The 25018-nt window shown below is 45.0% G+C and overlaps 1 protein-coding gene across 1 annotated transcript; it reads right to left on the bottom strand.

The window, feature by feature from the left end:
* Positions 1-14095: 14095 nt before the first annotated feature.
* On the bottom strand, positions 14096-21946 carry LOC126984264 (uncharacterized). Its single transcript, XM_050837884.1, has 2 exons — positions 14913-21946; positions 14096-14242 (listed from the first exon to the last, which is right to left on the bottom strand). The coding sequence occupies exon 1, from the start codon at positions 18127-18129 to the stop codon at positions 15847-15849; it is 2283 nt and encodes a 760-aa protein (XP_050693841.1). The 5' UTR covers positions 18130-21946; the 3' UTR covers positions 14096-14242; positions 14913-15846.
* Positions 21947-25018: the final 3072 nt, after the last annotated feature.

Raw genomic sequence — 25018 nt, forward strand, 5'->3', positions numbered from 1 at the left:
TCTGTCTGTCTATCTGTCTGTCTGTGTCTGTCTGTCAGTATCAGGATATTTGCTTTGTTGTGACGAATCTTGCTAACTCGCAAACTCTCTAATTCTGATGCAAGAAGCTGGAAATGTGGGTAAATACAGGAGGAGGAGGAAGAAGAGAAATGAGAGGAAGAGGAAAATATAAAAACGCTAAGAGAAAAAATAAAAGAACTGAAATCTCGAAGAAACTAAAGAAGAAAAGAAAACACGGACAACTGCAGGAATGAGATGAGAAAATGAAGCTGGAAGGAAACGAAGGAGGATGGATAGAGACAGAAAGGCTTTGGAGTTCGCTTCTCTCCGGCTGCAGCAAAGAGTTCAGTCAAAGAATCACCCAAGCAAGCAAGCAACCAAGGAAGAAAGGAAAGGAAGGATTTAGCAGGAAGACAAGGCAAGGCAAAGCAAGAGGAGAGATGGCGATAGAAGGACGATAGGAAGGATAGAACGGAGGAAGGATAGGTGGTAATGCAAGTCTGTGTAGGTGAGAAAAGGAGAAACAGGACTGGGAGGAAGGAAGGGGGCTAAACTGAGCGGTAGGAAAAGATAGGGAAAAGGTTAGAGGTGATGAAAGAAGGGACAAGTAAGGAGGGACGAATAGGGAGAAGGAAACCAGGTAGGAAGGAAAAACGGAAAGAATAGGTAAAGTACGGCAAGAACTAAGGTGAGGAGAAAAGTTGGGAAAACAGGGAGGATGCAACGAATGAATGAATGAGGAAGGAAGGAGAGAACGGGAAAAGGAAGTAAGGGAAGGGAAGGAAAAGAGGAAACAAGAGGAAGGAAGAAAGGAAAGAAGAACGGAGAGAAGAAGATATGTAAGGAGAGGAGAAAGAAGCAAGATAGGAAGGAAGAACGGAAGGAGAGATAAAATAGGAAATAGGCAAGGTGGAGCAGGAAGAGAGGTAAGAAGAGGAGAGGCAAGGCAGGGGAAGGCAGGGAGACGTGAGGGTAAGGAGGGCACCGGCCGGGGACTCGACGCTCTCTCGGATCCATATTCTTCTAGTCTCCGTAAAATATTGGCCCGCGCGAGCATCATTGCCTCCCGTGAGAAATGCCGCCTGCGTGAGGGTATTGCCGGAGGCCCTTGATGGTGCGTCATTATTATTATCATTGCCATTGCTGCTGTTATTGTGCTGTATTGTTGTTGGCAGGGATGGTGTTCAGTGTGTAGTGCTTTTTATTACTATTACTTTCGCTGTTATTGTTATTATTATTATTATTACTATTATTTTATTATATATGGCAATAATTTACTTCAAAAGACATACTAGTATAAATCTGATGAGAGTATTTCCTGCAGCCTATATTTTACTTAATTAATGAAGTAGAATAATTGTATCCCCAGGAATATGTGTGCAGGAATATTTAGGAGTATGGCAAAGGGGGTTGATTACTGTTGAATGACTGCATTGCTATAGTCCAGTGTGTGTGGAGAGAGAGAGAGAGAGAGAGAGAGAGTTACATAAATATTTAGACTCTACAGACATTATGGTCCAGACTAAATTGTGATTCGGTCCTGAGTAGAGTGTGTTCTCCAGACCTCAATGCGATGATATAAAACGGCCGCACACCTTCCCATGGGCCCCTTCTCTAGCATCAGCATCCTCCCTACTGCATCTACCCACACACCTACCTCCTACAAGGGAAGATGCAATGACGAGGGCCACAGAGTCAAGGAGACGTAAGATGCATGTTAGCTCGGGTCGCTTGCCTTTTATTCCTCGTCATTATCCAATATGACGCTTTTCTCGCTCAAGATTTGTGGTGCTGGATATCTCTCTCTCTCTCTCTCTCTCTCTCTCTCTCTCTCTCTCTCTCTCTCTCTCTCTCTCTCTCTCTCTCTCTCTCTCTCTCTTCACTTTCCCTCTGCTGCCTTCTACCTCTCCCCGGCTGGCAATGTAACAGAGGAAGGGAATGTTACGCTACCAACGATTGTTTGTTTGTCTCTTGGTTCAAATTATTCGGCTGATATAGTGTGTAAATTCTGTATTTTTTGTCGCTTCTAATTAAATGAATGTCATTGTTATTCGGTGCAGAGAAAGCAATTTCATTGCCTCATTATCATATAAAGACTGTCTTTTATATCCACGTCTCTGAATTGTGCTGGCAGGCTAGTAATAATTATGGGAAAACAATTGTAGTTGTAATTACCTTGGTTTACAAACATCGATTTTACGTAAGAATCATGAAAAGATTGCAATTACTTCATCATCACTAATTCTTATTCCATTAGATTCGGGCTGTGTGCTTTGTTCTTCTATTGCTCTGTACTGGGGGCAGCCGAATACAGCCTTCTCTCTCTCTCTCTCTCTCTCTCTCTCTCTCTCTCTCTCTCTCTCTCTCTCTCTCTCTCTCTCTCTCTCTCTCTCTCTCTCTCTCTCTCTCTCTCTCTCTCTCTACACACACACACACACACACACACACACACACACACACACACACACACACACACACAAGGAAAATTCTTGAATGGTGATTGGTCATCGGCTACATAGTAACTTTAAAAAAAAAAATTATACTAAGCAATGTCACTGCCGATATACAATTCTCTTTTCCACCATCGGCGCTTTCTTTTAGTATTCCTACGAGCATCGCACAAACCAGATATGCAGCAGCAGAGATCGTCTTCTGAAAACGTGTTGATAACTGGGCCACTTTTTGTTGAATCGGTAGTAAAGGTATTGTTGCGTTCATAAAACTGGCATGTTGCATGCGACATGCAGCAAGTGTTACCTTGTCGCTTGCAGCATGTCGCCTTGTTAAAAGCCGCATTCAACATACTTTTTGCAAGCCAGACAAGCAGCACACGGCAAAAAAAAAAATTAATGAACCACTTCACCACGTCATCATTGCAGCACCATCCCCAAAGCCTCCTTGGCTTCATTTTGAACTACAACCCATGTGTTATTATCGTTTAGATGAGGTAATTTTTTTATTCCACTTTCAGTATCTCATCACACCACATAAAGCGGAATAAGTCCCTGCTGCAGGCACCTGAAATGTCGCCGCTTTTTATTGAATATTTCACAGACACGCACGTTACTCTGGCACATAATAAAACACGTGAATTTGTTATTTACTCATTTTCACTTCCATTACCCAACGCAATTTTTTTCTCCCGTTGAAACTGCTCTCACGCTCACTTAACTGTGTTCTTTATCTCTTACACCCGAACTTATCTCCACTTTCATGGATCCTCTTTTTGAATTACTTATTTTCCATTGATTAATATTTGCAGAATGACCTTTCGATTCCTCGATTCCACGAAAAAACAATCTGTATCAATCTTCCCAAAGTATTTCAATCGTGAGAGTATCTCCAGCTGACATTTGTTCGTAAATCAGCTTCAGAACAAAGAAACGTGTTCGTAATTAAAAAGTGGCCACCAGAAGATTACTTTCAGATGAACAAAAAGACGCAGGCCATTAACTCAGAGTAGCACGGGCGGGGGTATAGGGTCATCGCCTCACCTGTAACACTAAAACTCAATCTTTATACATCAACATCATGCATAAGTCTTTTGGCGTATGTACGTTTTCTAATCAATCTTGGTGAGTGACTATCATTTCCAGTAAATATACGAAATTCATGGATTTTGTTCATGGCTCCACCTGGAACACTAAAAGCTTCCTAATCTTTGAAATCAACATCACTCGTAAGTCTTTAGTATTCATTCGTACATTTTCTAATTAGAGTGACCATCAGTTGCCGTGAAAAAAAATGCTGAATAAAAAGAGCAGTCCACTTTTAATTACAGGAAGTACCCATGAGTGCTAATCGATTTGAATGACTCATTAGTGGTGCAAGTATTGGCTGCTAACGACCCGGCTGTTTGGGCTGCAGAGGAGAGGAGTGGGAGGTGGTCAAGGGTAATCTCACTTTTGGTTATTATGTGTCAGGGCCGCGAGAAGGGAAGGGCAGGCACGGCACACAAAAAGGGGGAATGAAGGAATAAACTGAAGAGAAACGGCAGTGGGGAAAATAAGTGCGCAAGGAAAACAGCTAGGAGGGAGGGATGATGTAAAGAAAGTGAAGGTTAAAGAGAATAAGAAAGTAGGCCAATAGTCAATAAACATAAGAAAAACAGCAGTGGGGGGAATGAGTGAGCAAGGGAGACAGCGGAAAGAGAAGGATGGTGTAGAGAAAGGGAGGGATGGAAAGGGGCTGAGAAAGTAAACCAATATTTTTCCCGTTTTCCTTGCTGGCATGTGTGCGCTTTTGCCTCGACTAAACATTGAGGCAAATCCAAACACAAAATCTGCAAAAGTTTGCTTATCCCGCCCCCTCAATGTTGGCAGAGAGACAACTTGTCAGATATTCCCTGTGAGTCTTGGAAGAGGAGGAGACGGGGAGAGCATCGAGGAACAAGAGCCTAGATTGTACATAAAGATAAACAAATAAAAATAATTACTCCGTCAGATGTTTGGCAAAAGCAGCGGAAGAACGAAAAAAATGGTGACTGCAAAACAGCGCTGCAGCGAAGATGAAAGGAGATAATTGCAAATTTGGGAAAGAAGAGTTGAAAGGAAAGTTAGAGCAGATTCTCTCTTCACCCTTTGTCATGGAAGGAACCAACAGATGGGAGGAAAGGGCAGAGAGTGAAGGAAAAATAGAAAGGCAAAGTTCAATGACTCAGGCAAGTAAACAAGAAGAAAACATGAAACGCCGTGAAAGAGACCAAGCCACGTAGCCTCCGTCCTGCAGCTGATACATAGAGGAGGCGACAACAGTGTGTGGATTATGTGTGTGTGTGTGTGTGTGTGTGTGTGTGTGTGTGTGTGTGGATAAAGGTTAGTATGATGATGGGGGTAGGGGGCTTTGCACATTCTCCCTCTCGTAATTTATTTTTCGACGATCTTATGATGAATATCCTGCCGCGGGGGGTGCGTTGGTAGACTATGTGACTAAGCTTTGCATGCTGATGACACTGTTGCTGCTTTATCATCTACATACATACAAACATTCATACACATAATTTCATACATTTCTACATACATGCATACGCACATACATACATGCATACGTTCATGCATACATACATACATGAATGCATAAATACAATTCGCCGCCTCTGTGCATTCCTCTCTCCCTCTTCCACTAAGCGCCAAGCAATAAAGAGCAGCCAGAAAAGTTATGCAATAAATTACACCTCGGGGCAAAAAATAATAAAATGTCCCTCCACTCCAGGGTGTGACTAAACCTCCCCAGTGCGCCCCAGCCTTAAACTTTCCCCACGAGTAATAGGACGACACCTTTCCCCACCCCTCTCCCCATTATAAAACTCTCGCTCTCCCCTCCACTCTCCTTGCTATTGTACCCTCTCCCCCTCCCTCAATTCATTTTTTTGCGTCCCTGTCTCCATTCCCCCCCCCTCTTCTCCTTCCCCTTCTTCCTCTTCCCCTCCCCTCATGTCCCCTCTGCTTTCGGCTCACTCGGGGGTCACTGTAACCTTTGTTTTCCCAGGTGACTCATTCTTAATCCTCCAGTGTGAGGTTCTTTTCTTTTAACTCCTCTTTTGCCTCTCTTTTTTTTCTCTTCCATCTCCATCTCCTCCTCGTCTCCTCGTCTTCTCGTCCATTCCTCTTGTTCCTATCCCTCCTTTCTCTTCTTTTACTTTTACTTCTTCTTCTTTTTCTTCTTCTTTTCTTTTTTCGTTTCATCTTTTTCTCCTCCTTATTCCTTTTCCTGTTTCTATTCTTGTTCCTGGGCCTCCTCCTCCTCCTCCTTATCCTCCTCCCCCCCGCACACATAGTTGTCCACTTTGCCTGTTTTTCGCTGGTTGTCTATTTTTCAACTCGACGTTATTTTTGCAGAAACTTCCCCGTGGTTAGTTTTTTTTTCCGTCCTTCAGCGCTTTTATCTCTTGAAATGCCATTCGGTAACGTCAGCGGGAAGAGAAGTGGATGAATTGTTTCTCTCCCTCCACAGTTTAGAGTGCAAGAGTGATACATTTCCAGACTCTTTATTTCGCCTCTTGTTTAAGGAACTTCTGATGGGGGAATTTACCGAGTGAGCTACTATCGCACACGAACAATTTGCTTACCTCAAACCCTCCTCGTATTATACTTGTCATTCCATCATCTACCATCATCATCTACCATCATCATCATCTCCCGAAACTAACCTCTGTTTTGGCCACATCTCTTAACTTTTTTTTATGGAAGCAGTGACTTGCGGGCTTTTTTTCATTATTTTTTTTTGCCCTTAACTGTTTCCTTTGCCGTAAAAAAGAATCTAGCGCACACACACACACACACACACACACACACACACACGAGCGCCTCTCTCATACCAGTCCCATCGGCCTCCGTCGTCTGCCTTCACGCGCTGCAATGCTGTCGATGAAAGTTTGGGATGAAGGCTTCGTGTTGCATCATGTTACTGTTGATTAATTGACGCTCACGCCGCCTCAGGCTCAATCCTTCCTCGTCTCCCCTCCTTCCTCTCCTTCCCTTGTGAGAGCGGGAACCAATACATACGCCTCACCCCCTCTGACCCCGTCGATCTGGAAGCAAAATGAATCTCAAAATATCACTTTTCCATATTTCCTTTTCTCTGACTCGGATTCTTTTGTCTGTTTACCTTTCCTCCGTTTCCCAACAACATTTTAGATTAACACCGCCTTTCACTTGGCTGTTGTGTCTTCTCTACTTCCATTTCCTCTCCATCCCCTTATTATTACGTATTTCATCTCCTGTTTTCTTCTGTTACGTCCATGTTACTGTGTCGCTGGCTCATTCCCCCCTTCTCTCTCTTCCTCGCTCTCTCCCTCTGTTTCTCCCTCTCATTCGTCTCCTACTGTCCCCCAGTAATGTTGTCGGCCATGCATGACGGAATATCTCTCTGTCAGAACTTCTCTCTCTGTCCCTCTCTCCGCTTTCCCTACAGCTGTCCCTCTCCGGAAGTTTATGGTACGAAGTTGCGATGCTGACGCGCCCGGAGCCATGGAATTTGTGGAATATTTGAGTTTTATTACATTTTCTTCCGTTGGCAGATAATCTAATCATTTCCACATGATGATTTGGTTAACAGTGTGTGTGTAATCCTTCACCGTGGCATATATACGCCTCAGAACTTGAGGAATGGCTTTCCTCTTAATGATTTTTATTTTATTTGAAAGGATGTTTATAAGCTTGTATTTTTTTTCGTTATTGTGTATATGAATTTCTTTACTGGCGTCCTTTTAAAGTTAATTCCACTACTTGTGAGTGGAAATAATGTCCTTTTACTTTTAAAGCTGTCTAATTTTTCAGGATATTTTCAGTACAACCCTTGTGGTTTTGCAGCATCGTATGCATGAAATTCTTTACTGGGTTCCAATTCAAGTTAGGTGCATGCGAAAACGGGCGAGAGATTTTTACCTTTCGGTGAGAACAATGCCTTTCTAATTATATGTTTTGTTTTTAAGACATCTTTTACAGTTTAATATTTTTTTTTATTTGCACTATGGTACGCAGGGAATTATTTACAGAGGTCCCGTTAAAGTTAGATTCAGTCAAGTGTTTTTTTTTTCTTTTTTTCCATGGATGGAAACAAATTTACAGAGCGAAGGCTTGAGGACTCATGGGCCGAGTTAACAGTCTCGCCTGGGCTGGTGCGAGCCACTGCCAATAAAAACGAGTGGAGTGGGGGATGGGGGGGATGGGGGGCTACCTGCCAATTCACACCTATGGACGGCTGTCGCTGGAATTCGCTCTAATATTACACGCGAATTAATTTCCCATCAGAATTAATTGGTGTTCCTTTCAGCGCGCGGAGCCAAGTGTGAAGGACGTTAACGCTACCCGCTAAATATGTTTTCACGCCCTAACTTCAGTAGGCGTCAGCACGTGCAGTAACATCACCGTAGAGCACAATACCCTTGCTATCACAAGCAGGTGAGCTCTGGAATATGCACGTGTAGTTTATCAGATAGCTGACCTTACAGCTCTTTTCTAAATAAATTCTTCCAGATCCTATGCTTTGTTTTTTCCTCGTTTATATTAAAAAATAAGTAATTATTTACGTTACCAATTCTGATTGTCAAGATCTTTTCCTGTTTCACCAATGTAAACTAATTCACAATATTTACAGTGAATGTTGCACACACCCACTCGGAGAATTTATATTTTTAACAAAATTTCAGTAGTGGAAGCTTTTATCAACATCAAGTTTGTGACGTGCTGGTTTAATAGTTTGCAGGTCAGAAACATATGGTAGTGACAAGAAAACTCTTCTTAAGACCTCAGGGTATAAAAATATTACTTTCTTGCTTTAAATACGATACTTTTCTAAGCCAATCTGGATATTTTTAAGTCACTGAAGATAATAAAAATCTTTTCATTTTCTTCTCGCTAAGGCTGTGGGCTGCTAGGTCTTAAGGCTCTGAGGGACAGTGTCGAAATGACGGACAATTTTATGCAGCGGTGAGAAATTAAAAATTAAATATGAATAAATATGCAGCCCTCAGCATCTGCGAGAAAAAAAAAGATTTGGAGTATGAGTGTGATATATAGTATATGTTTAATGTAAAATATGTGGGATTTATTCACATCAAGAAGATCACGTCAATGTGATTATCCCAGTCATGTCGATATATACTTTAGTTTTATTCCTGCTCGAAATGTGTTTGGTTTTAGTAGTTCGTTTTGTTTCTGAAATTGCACGTTCAGATTATGAGAATCTTTTCCTTAACATATTCACAAACAATATTCTTATATCATTGCCCAAACAGGAATATTTTACAAGAATTTTCAATAAGCAGAAACCAACAGCGACGTATGTAAAGGCAGGAAGCACTTAGGAACTTCGGAGCATAAAATGTGTTGAAATATGCGGACCATGAATATCCTGCTTAAAGAAATTTTATCTCTCTCAAAATTTTGTATTCCTGAGATTAATCATTCGGTGGGAGTAACAGGTGAAGGGGAGGAAGGTGTTGAACGACTAGGCCCACGACATGGGAACCCGGGATGTTATGGAAAGGGGGGGGGGGGTGATTCTTATTCTTTCTGTATATAGAGACGGAGTAAACTATTAAAAACAACGAGCTTCTATCAAGAAAACAAAAGGAAATGCCCAAGAATTCTCAAGTTTAGCTTTAGTGATGCTTGAATCAGCCAGGGGAAGCGGGAGGAACGGAGGAAAAGAGGCGATAGCCCTGAACGGGAACTTGCAGACGCTTATGAGCAATATGGATACCTAACACTGGTAGGAAAGAAGAGTGTTGAAACTGGCAGGGTGATAGTAGGGTGAAAAGGAAAGAGAGGAGGGAAAAAGGGAAAGAGAGGGTTATTATTCAAAAGGGACGTGAAGATACCTATTGCACAATATGGAAGGTGTTAGAGAGTAATGGTAGGAAGAAAGGAAGAAAATTAATGGCAGCAGTGAACATGAACTTGCCGCATGGGTGCAGGAAAAGAATTGTGTACTGCGGTAAATACCTCTACGTCAACACCTTTACATTTTTGTCTCAATTTCGAAGTCATTAAACACCAATGGCTTCAGAAGTCAGGATGAAGTACACTTTGATGAAGGAGGAAGCAGACGAACAAAAGATGGCGACTGCAGAAAAGGAACACGAAATAGCAGATGAGTAAGAAACAATATTGAGCGGATAAACGATTGCCTATGAGTTTATTTCGATAATGCATCTATATTGTTCTTGTTTAAAGCATACTTTCTCGTAGGTCTCATCCAAAGAAAGACTAAGACTGACAAGGTTTAATACTGTGTTAGCGAATAAGTGTGATAAGTGAGGCTACTAGTTCGCTACTCCCTCCCTATTTTTCTCGTGTATACCGTCCTCGTCTGTCTACAGGATAGGTCCCAAAAGCTGCATAACGTCCGTGGCGGAACGTTTTAGCCAGAGTTAACCTTGCATCAGGGAGCGAGCGAGCCGGCGAACCTGGAGAGCACTGCGTCCCCCCTAACGCCAGCTAGTTCAGGGGCGGGGGTGGGGAGGGGCAGGAGAGAGAGAGAGAGAGAATCGTTATGGCTCTACCCTATCCACTCACACACACACACACACACACACACACACACACACATGACGAGGACCTTCCTGTCGTCCGACGAACATCATTTGTGTGTATGTATGTGTGTGTGTGTGTGTGTGTGTGTGTGTGTGTGTGTGTGTGTGTGCAAGCATGGGTGTAGGTGTTACCATTCTGATCCCAGCGTCGAGCTACTGATCTAGCTGAGCCGCCCAACTCGTTGCCAAAGATGAAACTCTGTAATCAGTTTCGGAGAACCTTTGCCCAGTAGGGCCTGAAAAGAGTCTGCGGGGTAAGAATAACCAATAGATAGGAGAGAGAGGAAAGGAGAGTGAAGTAGTTAGGCTCTCGTGCGGCGAAGTGATGGAGATTGTTGCAATGAAAGATGAGGGGCATAGGTAGACTGACCAGTTGGAGGGATAGGAAGGATAAGGGGTATTTGAGGGAGGGAGGGAGAAGAATGAAAAAAGTGAGAATGAGCCAACAGAGTAATGTAGGAAGGCTAGGAGTTTGGAGAGAGAGAGAGAGAGAGAGAGAGAGAGAGAGAGAGAGAGAGAGAGAGAGAGAGAGAGACCAACAGGGGAAGAGGAGATAGGAAATAGAGGCCCAAAAAGAGAGGTGGGAGGAGAGGAAATGGAGGGAAAGGGAGCAGGGGGAGGAGAGGAAAAGAATAAATATGAGAAATATAGATTGAGCGCCAGGAATGGAGGGTCTCTAGGGAGGCGAGGAAGAGAGGAGAGGTTTCTTCCTTATCAATTTCCGCCTCTCCTCACAGGTGTGCGGGAGAGGTAGGCAGACACCCTCACAATTGGCCCCGAGCCGTCACGCCTCCAATGCCGCCGCGGCACTACTTATTTGTCGCTGCTAACACCACACATTTTCCTGCGATATCCATCCTTCCTTTCCTCCCTTCTTCCTTCCTTCTTTTCCTCCACTCAATATATATATATATATATATATATATATATATATATATATATATATATATATATATATATATATATATATATATATATATATATATACACACACACACACACACACACACACACACACACACACACACACACACACACACACACACAAATAGGCTTACATTTATTCATACATACGTACATGCATACATTCATAAATACATACACTCAAGGGGAGGCGGAGGGTGAGTGGTCAGCGTGCGGGCGCGGCGTCCAGGAGGGTGCAGGTTCGCGTCTCCCCCGCCGCTGCAAACAATATGGCAATTTTTCAGTCATCGCCGAGTGGCCTATAACTACCCACATGCTGTTCGGAAGACCTTCTAGCAACCCAGATTATAGATTTTCTCTAAAAGAGGATTACAGTTACACCGGGGGGCAGCAAGAGACACATACAATGGCACCACTACAAACACTTGCCTGCGCCATAAAGGGCTGTGACTGACCACTAGGCCCTTCCAAGAAAGCTTAGGCGGTACGAAAATATAGAAAAAATACAGACAGACATCATACTTAGACATACATACATACATACACACATACACACATATTCATACAAACATGCATACCTTCATAAATACATTTTTATATATACATATATGCATACAATACACACGAGCTATTTTGTGTGCTTTTGTCGCGCCCTTGAGCAGCCTCCTTTGATGCATAAGCACACACATGCATGGATGCATACACTAACGATAATTTCCACTCCAGAATTTATTTTCATCCTGCGTTTCTTTATTCTGCTAACCACGGTGACGCAAATGATGTCCGACTACAAAGGCTGGATTTATACAATGATGGGAAAATCTGCGGGCGGATTGGTCGACAAGTAAACGGACGGACAGATATGACCAACAGAATTAACGAGACCTATATTAATCGGCAAATCTTACGGGCTTTTTTGTTTCTTTTTCATCTTTTTTCTCCTCTTTATTCCTCTCCCTGTTTCTGTTCTTGCTCCTCCTCCTCCTCCTCCTCCTCCTCCTTCTCCTCCTCGTCCTCCTCCTCCTCGTCCATGTTTCCATGTTTCATCCTACTCCTCCTTCTCCTCCTCCTCTGCCCACGCCTCCTTTTCCCATCAGCCCATTGGCACCCTACTCTCCCCTTCGCAGCCCTTATTCAGGGACGTTAAAGGCGACATTCCCACCTCACCGCACACTACTTGACCTTCACGTAGTTTCCCACCTCTCCTGGGCTTGATTTTCCCTCCCTTTGCGCTTTTTGCTCCGTATTTTTGTGTATCCAAAGAGGAATTGGCCGGCGGGTGAAAGAAATGGATGGGAACAAACGGACGTTATTGCCTCTGCTCCTAAAGAAAGTACATTTTCTTTCCCCGCACTTTGCCTCACCTTGTTCTAATTCTACTTTTCTTGGCCTCGCAACCATTTCTTTATTTTGAACTCTTGTTTACGTTTCTTCGCCGCTCAACCACTGATCTCTTCCTATTTATTTCCCCTTGTGTGGACTTATTACATTCCCACTTCAATATTGTATTCTGTTCACTAGTTCGTTTGTGGCTCTCACGCAATGAATTATCCCGTCAGTTACCGAGAACTGGATAATTCATCTTCCATTCTCTGTTTTGGTTCATGTTTTCCTCACAATTATATATTTACTTAAACTGTATATTTTATTCTTTTCTTAAATCCCCATATAACTTCTAGAAAACTGCCACAGCTTTTAGTAATTCAATAACTCGTTTTTTTTTTATTATTATTTGGCGTTTGTATTAATTTATATTTTCGGGTCACATTTGCACCAAAACTTCCCACCTTTTTATGCTGTCCCTTGAATTATATGAGGTTACTACCAATTCGATTAATTACATACCTTACGAATTACATGCAGCTATTAAACTAAGCAAGTGTTTTGTATAACGCTGGCGCACACACACTTACACACATATTTTCATATCAGCATCTTTGCTCGTGAGGGAACAGTAACCTGTCCTGTCAGCAGAAAGAAAAACATATCAGCTAAAAAAAGATGCAATTATCAGCTTAGTCCATTTACCCATGTGTTTGTGTGTGGGGGTGGAGGAGGAAGGGGATATGTGTGTGTGTGTGTTTTGGTGGTGTCGTAGTCTTCTATGCACACGACGGCTGGTTCGGACGTTCGGTAATAGCCCTTCAGAAACTCAACCCTAATGCCTCCGTGTTTACAGACGCGCGAGAGAAAAGTATATGAAAGGCTGAAGATTTCCAACTCTCTCTCTCTCTCTCTCTCTCTCTCTCTCTCTCTCTCTCTCTCTCTCTCTCTCTCTCTCTCTCTCTCTCTCTCTCTCTCTCTCTCTCTCTCTCTCTCTCTCTCTGTTTCACACACACGCACACACACACTTCGTTTTTTTTTATTCGTCTTCCATTTTCCAATCAGTACCTTTTCTCTGTCTCTTTGTGTTTCTGTGGGCGAGTGGTGTGTGTGTGTGTGTGTGTGTGTGTGTGTGTGTGTGTGTGTGTGTGAAACATAGAGAGAGAGAGAGAGAGAGAGAGAGAGAGAGAGAGAGAGAGAGAGAGAGAGAGAGAGAGAGAGAGAGAGAGAGAGAGAGAGAGACTCCAACCAGGAACGTTTGCCTTATCTTTGCCTAGCGTGTCGTGCTCCCATCGCTGCCTAAAGAGGAACAAACACACAAACGCAGACACAGACACAAACATGCATGCGTAAACACACAGGCGGACACAAACAAGCCTCTCCGGAAGACTCTTGAGGAAGCTTGTCTCCAGAATAGGAATAACGTCCAGTTCAGTTGACGTAAGAAACTATTATTTTCCTTCATCTTGTTGTTATTCTCTGTCAGTCAATGCATAAAGGACATTAGTCTCTAGGCACTCACCAGTATTTTTTTCTTAGCTTTTTTTTTCTTCTTCCTCTCCTCTATATCTGGTGGAAGTCTCACATGTCTTGGTGTATCTGAAAACTCTTGCAGTAATTTGATATATAATTGGGCAGTACATCATTATTTTTTCCCACTCACTGTTGATTTACCTTTTCCAGGTGTTCAAGTAAAAACTCACAGACGTTTAGTTATTCCTTCATTTTATTATTTATTCACTTTTTTTTTCTTTTACAATTGATTAACTTGATTTTTTTTTTTTTTTCAGTTATGGTACTTGAGTGATGGTGATATTATTGTTGGTGAAGATGGTCATATAAGATCGTATTATAAGACATTTCGTCGCCCAAGACAAGGCTTTCGTAGGAGTTGTGGGCATTTCCAAGAGTAGTTATATGGCCCTGGTGGTAGTTTGACCCTTCCGCTGTACCGTGAACCTGAAGAAACACTCATTAGAACCCGACTGACCCCCTCTTTGACCTTTAGAAATAGTTGATGAGAGAAGCGAAAGTGTCTTGTAATACCGACCATATAGTCATGCTCCTCTAAATGGCAGGTTTGTAATCTTGTACTCATATTCATAAATAACACAGAATGTCAGTTGTCTTGCACCCTTCACCAGTAACTATAACAGATTTTTTAAAAAAACGAAACTATAAGAAACAAGGTATTGAGCGGTACGAAATATAAGAAGAAAAACGTCTGTTGTGGCCCGCTACCGGGCTCTCAAGGAGATTTAAGACTGATTTGTACTTGCGACAACTGACTTAATGTTCTGGTACTTCAAGAGTATTTGAAGGAGCTCGTAGTTGGGGTGATGAAACGTTGTCGCTTTTTTATATTTAATTTAACCTATCTTAACACTATGAATAACAAGAATAATATAAAATACAAAATACACTTCAATAAGACCCAGGGGGTCGTCAGGCCTCGCACACTGCCTGTTAAGGGACAAGTATCGTCCTACTTCAATACCAGTTGCTATTCTAACTATTTCTTATTACACATACACTAAATATATATACTCTTATAATCTAAACAATACCACTATACACAATGGACACTGTGCGCTTTCCTTTACGGTACAACACTTCACTTTCTACTCACGACAGCGTAGATGAACACACGACACATATTGTGTCTAAAATTTAGAGGGACACGTGAGTGTCGGTCAGAATTATTTCTAGTTCTGCCCCGAGTACTCCGAGGGAACCCCCTTATATGGGCGATTGCCTACGTCACTATACGTCATTACTACGTCATAACTATTGACTGGGCACATAAGGCTCCTGCACTGAGGGTGCACTCCTAACCCTATGATATTGTTACATCCTCTATGGTTATAGTACATAAGAGTGAATATTCATGAGTAGTGTTATTCTACATGGCTTCCGTTTACATGATTCTCGTCCTTATAGCCTTGGGCGTGGTGTTGTCGTTGGGTGAAGTGGGTGGTTTCGGGAAGCCGGCAGAGCGCCGGCTGTATGGTGGCCTGGGACGCCTCTTTTGGCTTCCTGTGTGTTTCGATAATGATTTGTTCTTCCCACTGTCGCCTCGCTGTGCTGTGTTCTTCAAATTGTTCTTAAAGTTGGATGTATTCTAACGTTCTACGTCGCTTTCGTCCTCCTTATTTATTTGTGATGTTTGTACTGGGTCAGGTGATGTTACTGCGTCTGTGTTTGTAGATGCAGCGCCCTGCGGGGCACCACATACCTCCCCCTTCCTCATCCAGAGTTAAAATTATCCGATGTCGATGTAGCTAAAGAAGTAAAGGTAATGGACATCTGTTCAACCCAAGCATCCGGATCTAAACATTCTTCACAAGGCCGTTCCCAGCGTCCTTCGGGCCAGTCACGTCACCCGATACCTCAAAGGGGTGGATGGCACGCCATACCCCCCCCCCCCCCCCCCGCTCATATGGGAACGCGTCCGCACCGCCCACATGTTACTCTTGTGGATATATAGGACACGTGGCCCGTGACTGTCCCTATGGGTGGCAACAGAGGGGTGCCTACCACCCTCCAGCGGGCCCCCGGTACCCTCAGAGAACGCCACTTCCTCGGGGCAGGAAGCGCGCGGCAGGCCGGACGACCATCTCAGACCAAGACGGGGACGGCGTGACGGGACGGGAGGTACGTAGGAGACGGGGCCGCAGAAGGAAGAGCCAAGCCAGGCCGCAGGCGAAGAGGAGGAGGCCAGCGGCGGAGAACCCAAAGAGCAGCCAGCCCCACCAAGGATAGGCGGCAGCACCGGCGGGAGATCCCGGGACTGACTCCTCCAGCAGGCGGAGCGTCGGGGAAAGATCCAGCGGGGGGCCCGTAGAGGCCACGGGCGGTGCAGGTGGAGAGGGACGGCCCAGGGAGGGATGAACCGCCAGCAAGGACTCAACTACGCCCCGCCCGACGTGGAAAGGGGCCCGGTGAATCGTCAGCGGCTCGGCACCATCCAGAGTGGCAGAGGCAGGGAGGCTGAACGCGTCGGAGTTGGCACTACAACCCATACCGACGGTAAGAAGCCCCGTGCCATTCAGTGTCTGCCGGTACTTGGTGACATGACTGTCCGGGCAGACCATGGTGACGACCTGGGGAACGTCCGTGGAGAAGACCCAGCCCGCCGGGGACGGGAGGAAGACCGGGGGGAAGGTCCTGAGAAGAGACTTAGAACACAGCGATAGGGCATCCGGGCGCGCGAGGAAAAGGGCAATCTCGCAGCGCCGGACAGATATAGAATACACAGGGGCGACAGGAGGGCAGATATAAAGAAGACGGTGTTTAGTACAGCGATCTAAGGAGTCCAAAAGCATATAGTGGGTGCGGTCCTCAGAAACCGCGAGGTAGGTAGAGAGTGTGTCGGTGTGCAGAAAATATGGCGTGTCATCGAGATGAAAAGGCAACGCGTCCATTTTAAACACATCGAACACATCGGAGGGATCCCCTTTCATGGGGATCTGTAAGTAGAAGTGAAGGGTACCTAAGGAAAGCGCACCTTTAGAAATAACCCTAGAGACATCACGGTACAAGGCTAAATATTCATGAGCCGCAGGGAATAACAAGCCTGGATAATGGAGGGAGGCATTCCTGAGTACACGAAGCAATACATCATTAGGAATAATAAGAGGGGAGACTTGTGTTTGGGACATCTGTTGAAGGCCTAGTTTGAGGTTTAATGTATCATGATTCAGGTCGCTAAGCGCCAATTGAATCAGGAGAATGGTCTCTAAGATACGCATTTCTCCCTCAATTTGCAAAGTACGTAAAGAAAATTGCCTAATAATAGCCGAGGCCAAAGCCGAGGCGGACTCTAGACGGGATATAGCAGAGTGAAGGTGACGGAGGTCACGAACAGTAGCGTTGAGGACTTCTGTATGAAGGTTGAGTTGGCGTCTTTCCTCCGAGGAGAGAGTGTGGAGATGGGAGAGTTTCTCATGTATGACATCAATCTGGGCCTGAGTGGCCGTGCCAAAAAGGAGGCTCTCTACCGAGCCAACAAAGTCTACGGCCCCTCGCCTCTGGCGAGTCTTAAATGGGCTCCCATCTCTACCACTCATGGCCGCTAAGAAGTTATTAAGGTCTTTAAAAAGCTTATTAAATTCAAAGTGAAAGGAGTCTAGAGTGCGCCTGAGCAAACCCACAGTGGGAAACGACTGATTCATATGCTCAATTGACCACGACACTTCCGCGGCCAGATTCGCCACGTTGATGAGAGGACGTTGTATTTCGTCTGTCTGGATGACGACAGGGACGACGTAGTAACGCCCTGTCAACAACATCTTAAAGACGGGGGAGAAGACAAGGCCAGGACGTATAGGTTGCTCCCGGGAGGGCAACACCCAGGATCTGAAATGATAGGGGGTATCAGTTCGCCGGTCGTTGACGATACTCAAGAGGGCGCTCCATGACGTTGGGGAGAGAGGGAGGTACCGTGTTGGAGGGCAATGGACGATTTGTCTGAGGCTCGGAAGGAGTCTGGAGAACTTGAGGTGATGAGGGAGCAGGAGTCGGTGGGGAGGGCTCGGAAGGAGCAGCAAACGACAAGGGAACCGACTCCTCAGGGGGATAAACCATTGATAATGAATCATCCACCGGTCCTTGTATTTGTTGGTCAGGGACAGGGTAGGCACGCCTGACGTTAGGGGAGTCATGGAGTCCAAGAGAGTCCTCGTGAACGACCTGAACATTGTTGGTGTGAACCGTCCTGATCTTACTCCCTCTGATATGGCGTAGCCGCAAGACCACAGGACTAACCTTGCCGATGACCCGGAAGGGGCCATTAAACAAAGGCTGAAGTTTCCTAGGCTCACCCTTGGATGGAATGTTCCTGACATACACCCTATCTCCAATCTCAATCTGTTTGTATTTTGACTTCCTAAACATCCTTTCAGACTCTTGCCAACCGATATCAATATTCCTCTGGCATAATTTATAAGTCCTTTGGGCGACACTAGCAGTGAATGACTTGTAACTATCTACATCATAACACGGTTGTCGCCTATTCTCTAGCATTTCGAAAGGAACATTAGGGTCACGGGAGAAGAGCAGGAAGAATGGGGAATCCCGTAAAACACGATGATAGGCAGTGTTGTAGGCGTGTGTTGCAACTGGAAGCATTTGGTCCCAAATCTCTCTGTTGTCCTCACATAAGGTTCTCAGAATATTCATTAAAGTGCCGTTAGGCCTCTCAATCACCCCGTTCGCAGACGGGTGATAAGGAGTCTGTAGCAAATGAGTCAACTCTCGCAGGAGAGTGTTAGCGAACTCCTTTCCCTGATCAGTGACTAGAATAGGCGAGATGCTGTGTACACAGACTACGTTCTCGTAGAACGCAGCTGCCACTTCCTTGGCTGTCTTCGTACGAAGGGGGGTTGCTACCAAGAAGCGTGACAGGACGTCAATCACTGTCAGTACATACTTATAGCCTTTGTCGGAAACCGACAAAGGTCCGACAATGTCCATATGGACTCTGCCAAACGGTTGGCCGACCTCAGGATATCTCATAATCGGAGCAGGCGGGGATCCCCTCTTCTTAAACCGACAACAGACAGGGCAAGATCTGACGTATTGCTCCACGTCCGCCTTCATTCCCGGCCAGTACGCAAACTTGCGACAACGTGCCAACGTAACCTTGGTACCTCCGTGCCCTGCAGGTAGCACGGAATGTGCCAAAGCCAGCGCGTTAGGAATGAAGCTTGGTGGGACAATAACCAGTCTTTTCTGTTTGTTGTATTCGTCGCAAACATCGCGGTAGAGAATGCCGTTCTCTACACACACTTCACTAAGAGGCAGTTTTTTGAAGTGTCTCTTAGCTGCATTTAACTTTACATTGCTCCTCTCAGCAACCTTTTTCTCATCTCTCTCGTCATCTTTCTCTTCATCATAAACAACATCAAATATCACACTACCATTTATGTTACTGCCGGCGTTTCTTTCTAAAGCATGCTTAATCTCTCTCAGTTCAGGATCGCGATCCTGGTGCTCCATGAGTGCGTCAAGACTCCAATGGAGAAACTTATCCCGCTTGTCATGTCCCTCCGGGGAGGTGACAGACTCGTCATGTCCACTCGCCTGTGTGACAGACATAATTCTAGCATCCAATTCGCCTTCTATCACATCGCTCTCTTGATTTCTAATCCTTGATAAAAAATCTGCCACCATATTACTCGGGCCTGGGAGATAATCTATACTAAAATCAAATTCCCCTAGCAATGTCTGCCAACGTGCAATCCTGCTACTTGGAACAGTGCTCTTTAACAGCCAAGTCAGAGGTCTGTGGTCCGACAGGATGTGGATCCTATAACCCAAGATAAGGGGCCGGTTTGTACTGAGTCCATAGATAACTGCTAAGGCTTCCCTCTCTACCGCGGAGTAGTTACGCTCCGCTCCGTTAAGTGTTCTGCTGAAGTATGCAATTGGTCGTAGGCTACCGTTCTCATCCTTTTGTTGCAACACACCACCTATTGCCTTACCCGACGCATCTGTGGTGAGGTGGAATGGCTTCCGGAAATCCGGAAAAGTTAAAACAATGTCAGTCGTTAGACTGTTCTTTAATGTACTAAATGCATGCAATGCCTCCTCATTCCACTCCAGAAGTGTCTTATCATTCTTGGTTACTTTCCTCCCTTTTAGTAAATTATTAAGGGGGAATGCTATCTTTGCAAAGTCTTTAATGAATTTCCTATACAAATTAACCAACCCCAGAAAACCTTGAAGCTCTTTGACTGTTTTTGGAGGGGTGAGTTGTTGCACCGCTTGTACCTTTGAGGGCTGAGGCTTCAAGCCAGAAGCACTAACAATGTGACCCAGGTAATCTACTTGCTCTTTGAAAAAAGAACACTTATCTAATCTTAAGGACAGATGGGCCTTCTGCAGCCTGTCTAAGACGGCATGAAGGCTCTATAGGTGATGGTCCATGTCTTTCCCTTGTACTATCAAATCATCAAGATATACATGTACAATTCTTCCTGTCAGACCTATGAGGACTTGATTCATGATCCTTTGGTAGGCTGCAGGTGCTGTTTTTAATCCAAAGGGGACTGTAGTGAATTCATAGAGGCCATAAGGTGTCGTGAAGGCTGTCAAGTGTTTGGATTCCTCTGCCAATGGGACTTGGTGGTAGCCCTGGCGCAAATCAAGCGAGGTGAACACTTTACTTTCCCCTAACTGTTGTAAAATGAGGTTAATGTTAGGGAGGGGGTGTCTGTCATCAATCAATTCATCGTTCAAAGCGCAGAAGTCGAGACAAAGTCTGACCCCGCCATCTTTCTAGGCAACAAGGACTAGAGGTGCACTGTAGGGCGACGCACTAGGGCGTATAATGCCCTGGGCCTCAAGGTCCTTGAGTTGAGTTTCTATCTCTTTGTGGTATTTTACTGGTATTGGGTAGGGCTTTTTATATATAGGCTTGTCATTTTTGAGCCTTAAAGTGTGAACATAATAGGGAGTAATAGTGAGGGGCTCATGTTTCAGAGCAAACACATCAGGATACTTGCGGGTGAGGCCCTTCAGACAGCTGTTTTCCCATAGTGAAGGGGAAAATAGCTCGTCTATCATCTTATCTAGTTCCTGCTGCTTACTTGACTGGGTGACAGGCGGCTTTGTAGCTGTTGTTTTTGTTTTTGTGAAAGCCGCTACACATTCATTAGTTGATGATTGGTAATATTCTGTGTGACAAGAATAAATGTGACCCATCACCTCACCTGTTGGCATCTCAATAGTTTCTTCAGTTGGGTTAGCATAGGGGATGATGAATTTGCCTTTGGTTTGTTTGACGTTAGGAGTTAAAGTTACTAACCCGAGAAATAAAAATGAAGAAGGGATATCATTGGACCTTGGGAGGAATAAGGCTTGCTGGGCTCTGCCAATCTCTGCCTCCAGAGTGACATACCCTGCCGTGCCCGGTAGCAAGGACGCCACGTTAATAGCGTATGCTTTCACTGGTACTTCCTCCATCTCGTCTAAGGTAGGTTTAAGGTCGGTTAGTCAATCTTCTAAGTACGGGCTCATATCGCCCGCAGCCAGGGATTGAACTTCCACCGGGTGGGCTCCCACCATTACACTAAACTGCCCAGGTGTGGCCAGCGGTGCAGCTACCACATTTTGCCTCCACATAAATTCTAGGCCCAACAAAACTGCTGTTGGTAACACTACACCTTGTGATATTACTTCAAATTTTTTCTGCAATCTCTCCGTGCCCAAAGTTCACTACTACTTCGGCTATCCCTTTATTAGGGATTTGAGTCCGATCTACCCCTTGTATGGACAGAGGTTCTGTAGCTATCATCTTCCCGCCTACCTTATTGAATAAGTCTTCCTCTATTAGGGATACCCCTGCGCCTGTGTCTAGCATCGCGTAGATCATCTCCCTTCGTGCATCAGTTCCTACACACAGTCTCAGTGTGAGTGCATTGGTCGGGCCGTGGACTGCCGCAACTATTCGGGGGTCGGCGGGGTTTTTTTTTTTTTTTTTTTTTTTTTTTTCCTCTCCTGGTCATGGTTCGACCAGGAGTTGCGGGGTGAGGGACCGGCCGCGTACTCCGGGCGCCAGGCAGCGCAAGGCGAGACAGGCAGGCGCCTGTTTCGAGAGTACTGGGGTGGCGCGGACGGCTGGTACTGAGGGTACCGGGGGCCCGCTGGAGGGTGGTAGGCACCCCTCTGTTGCCACCCATAGGGACAGTCACGGGCCACGTGTCCTATATATCCACAAGAGTAACATGTGGGCGGCGCGGACGCGTTCCCATATGAGCGGGGGGGGGGGGTATGAGGTGCCGTCCACCCCTTTGAGGTATCGGGTGATGTGACTGGCCCGAAGGACGCTGGGAACGGCCTTGTGAAGAATGTTTAGATCCGGATGCTTGGGTTGAACAGATGTTCATTACCTTTACTTCTTTAGCTACATCGACATCGGATAATTTTAACTCTGGATGAGGAAGGGGGAGGTATGTGGTGCCCCGCAGGGCGCTGCATCTACAAACACAGACGCAGTAACATCACCTGACCCAGTACAAACATCACAAATAAATAAGGAAGACGAAAGCGACGTAGAACGTTAGAATACATCCAACTTTAAGAACAATTTGAAGAACACAGCACAGCGAGGCGACAATGGGAAGAACAAATCATTATCGAAACACACAGGAAGCCAAAAGAGGCGTCCCAGGCCACCATACAGCCGGCGCTCTGCCGGCTTCCCGAAACCACCCACTTCACCCAACGACAACACCACGCCCAAGGCTATAAGGACGAGAATCATGTAAACGGAAGCCATGTAGAATAACACTACTCATGAATATTCACTCTTATGTACTATAACCATAGAGGATGTAACAATATCATAGGGTTAGGAGTGCACCCTCATTGCAGGAGCATGTGCCCAGTCAATAGTTATGACGTAGTAATGACGTTTAGTGACGTAGGCAATCGCCCATATAAGGGGTTCCCTCGGAGTACTCGGGCCAGAACTCACGTGTCCCTCTTTGCCTGTGTCCGGCTGTCGAGATATTCGATCCATTTCTTTGCTATTTTATGACATAGGAGATTTGGTGCTTTGCTACTTCTCTCGTCTCCTCCACAAAAATGTAAGAGCCCATGCACTCTGCTAAAATCATTCAGGGTGTGGCGACTAAGTAGTGCAACCAGATCATCATGGGCAAGGGTGATCGGTTTCCCGGCATCGGAAGGGGTGGGAGTGGTTTCGTCTGGCATATTTAACTCTAAAGTCTGATTCCCGTAATCCCACGAAAAACTGTCTTCTCCCTCGCTTTCGGATATGGACATTCACCAATACAGATTGCAAGTTTCACCACCCCACACCTGACACCAATGTTGTGGCCCGCTACCGGGCTCTCAAGGAGATTTAAGACTGATTTGTACTTGTGACAACTGACTTAATGTTCTGGTACTTCAAGAGTATTTGAAGGAGCTCGTAGTTGGGGTGATGAAACGTTGTCGCTTTTTTATATTTAATTTAACCTATCTTAACACTATGAATAACAAGAATAATATAAAATACAAAATACACTTCAATAAGACCCAGGGGGTCGTCAGGCCTCGCACACTACCTGTTAAGGGACAAGTATCGTCCTACTTCAATACCAGTTGCTATTCTAACTATTTCTTATTACACATACACTAAATATATATACTCTTATAATCTAAACAATACCACTATACACAATGGACACTAGTGCGCTTTCCTTTACGGTACAACACTTCACTTTCTACTCACGACAGCGTAGATGAACACACGACACATATTGTGTCTAGAATTTAGAGGGACACGTGAGTGTCGGTCAGAATTATTTCTAGTTCTGCCCCGAGTACTCCGAGGGAACCCCCTTATATTGGCGATTGCCTACGTCACTATACGTCATTACTACGTCATAACTATTGACTGGGCACATAAGGCTCCTGCACTGAGGGTGCACTCCTAACCCTATGATATTGTTACATCCTCTATGGTTATAGTACATAAGAGTGAATATTCATGAGTAGTGTTATTCTACATGGCTTCCGTTTACATGATTCTCGTCCTTATAGCCTTGGGCGTGGTGTTGTCGTTGGGTGAAGTGGGTGGTTTCGGGAAGCCGGCAGAGCTTCCTGTCCTGGGACGCCCCTTTTGGCTTCCTGTGTGTTTCGATAATGATTTGTTCTTCCCATTGTCGCCTCGCTGTGCTGTGTTCTTCAAATTGTTCTTAAAGTTGGATGTATTCTAACGTTCTACGTCGCTTTCGTCCTCCTTATTTATTTGTGATGTTTGTACTGGGTCAGGTGATGTTACTGCGTCTGTGTTTGTAGATGCAGCGCCCTGCGGGGCACCACACGTAGGAGGCCAGTCACTATGTCCAGAACCTCGCTAACTAGCATGGCGCTCTTTGGCAAATGGCGCTAACCACTAATGAGATAGTCACACCCTTCACCACGCCTCTCCACCTTCACTCCTTGCCGCCAGTCACCTTCATTCCCAGATTCATTTTTTATGCTAGCTCACAGGAACTTTTAATGAATGTCTCCTAATAGAAATTACCCCCTCCGTCACTCCTCTGCACTCTGACTCTCGAAATAACATATCTACTACAGTAATGATCATAGGTTGTCTCGAGGACCATTGATGGGTGGCACTAAGGGGTGATGAGACCCTCGTCCCTCTCCCTGCCTCACGCCTCTTCACCTTGACTTCCCGCCGCCAGTCATCTGCCTCTCCAATTATCTCACCAATCGTCGCTCTTTCTTTCAACAGCTAACACAGAGACGTTTGACGAATGGCACTAAGCAATGATGAGATCCTCGCCCTTTGTCCTGCCTCACGCCTCTCCACCTTGACTCCCTGCCGCCCGCCACCTGCCTCTCGAAATAAGTTGACGATAATTCACCCGCGCCAAACTTTGAGTCTTTACGAGCAAAGTTTCCGTCAGATATGTAATATGATGCAAATTCTTTTCTCATGATGCACAAGACCTAGTGGAAGAGGTGGTGAAGTTGGCTATGGGCTCCTGCCTCCTTTCCTTTCCTCCCTTTCCTTTTCTCCCTTTTTCTGTGCCTTTCTTTTGGGTGAATTCTTAAAGGTCGTATAGGCTCGGGGGCAGAGGTTATACACTAAAAGTCATCGGTAAGCATGCTTTAAAAAAGTCGCCCTCTTGTTCTTTTTATTTCCATTTATTTTCAGAATTATTTAATATTATATGACGCTGAATTTAAAAGTCAGAGGTCAGGGAATGAGTG

Source organism: Eriocheir sinensis, chromosome 56 (assembly GCF_024679095.1).
Source record: "Eriocheir sinensis breed Jianghai 21 chromosome 56, ASM2467909v1, whole genome shotgun sequence".
In the NCBI taxonomy this organism is placed as follows: Eukaryota; Metazoa; Arthropoda; class Malacostraca; order Decapoda; family Varunidae; genus Eriocheir; species Eriocheir sinensis.

Bases quoted from the DNA above. Each gene is read 5' to 3' on its own strand.
- LOC126984264 (XM_050837884.1), bottom strand. From the start codon at position 18,129: ATGTCAGGAACATTCCATCCAAGGGTGAGCCTAGGAAACTTCAGCCTT.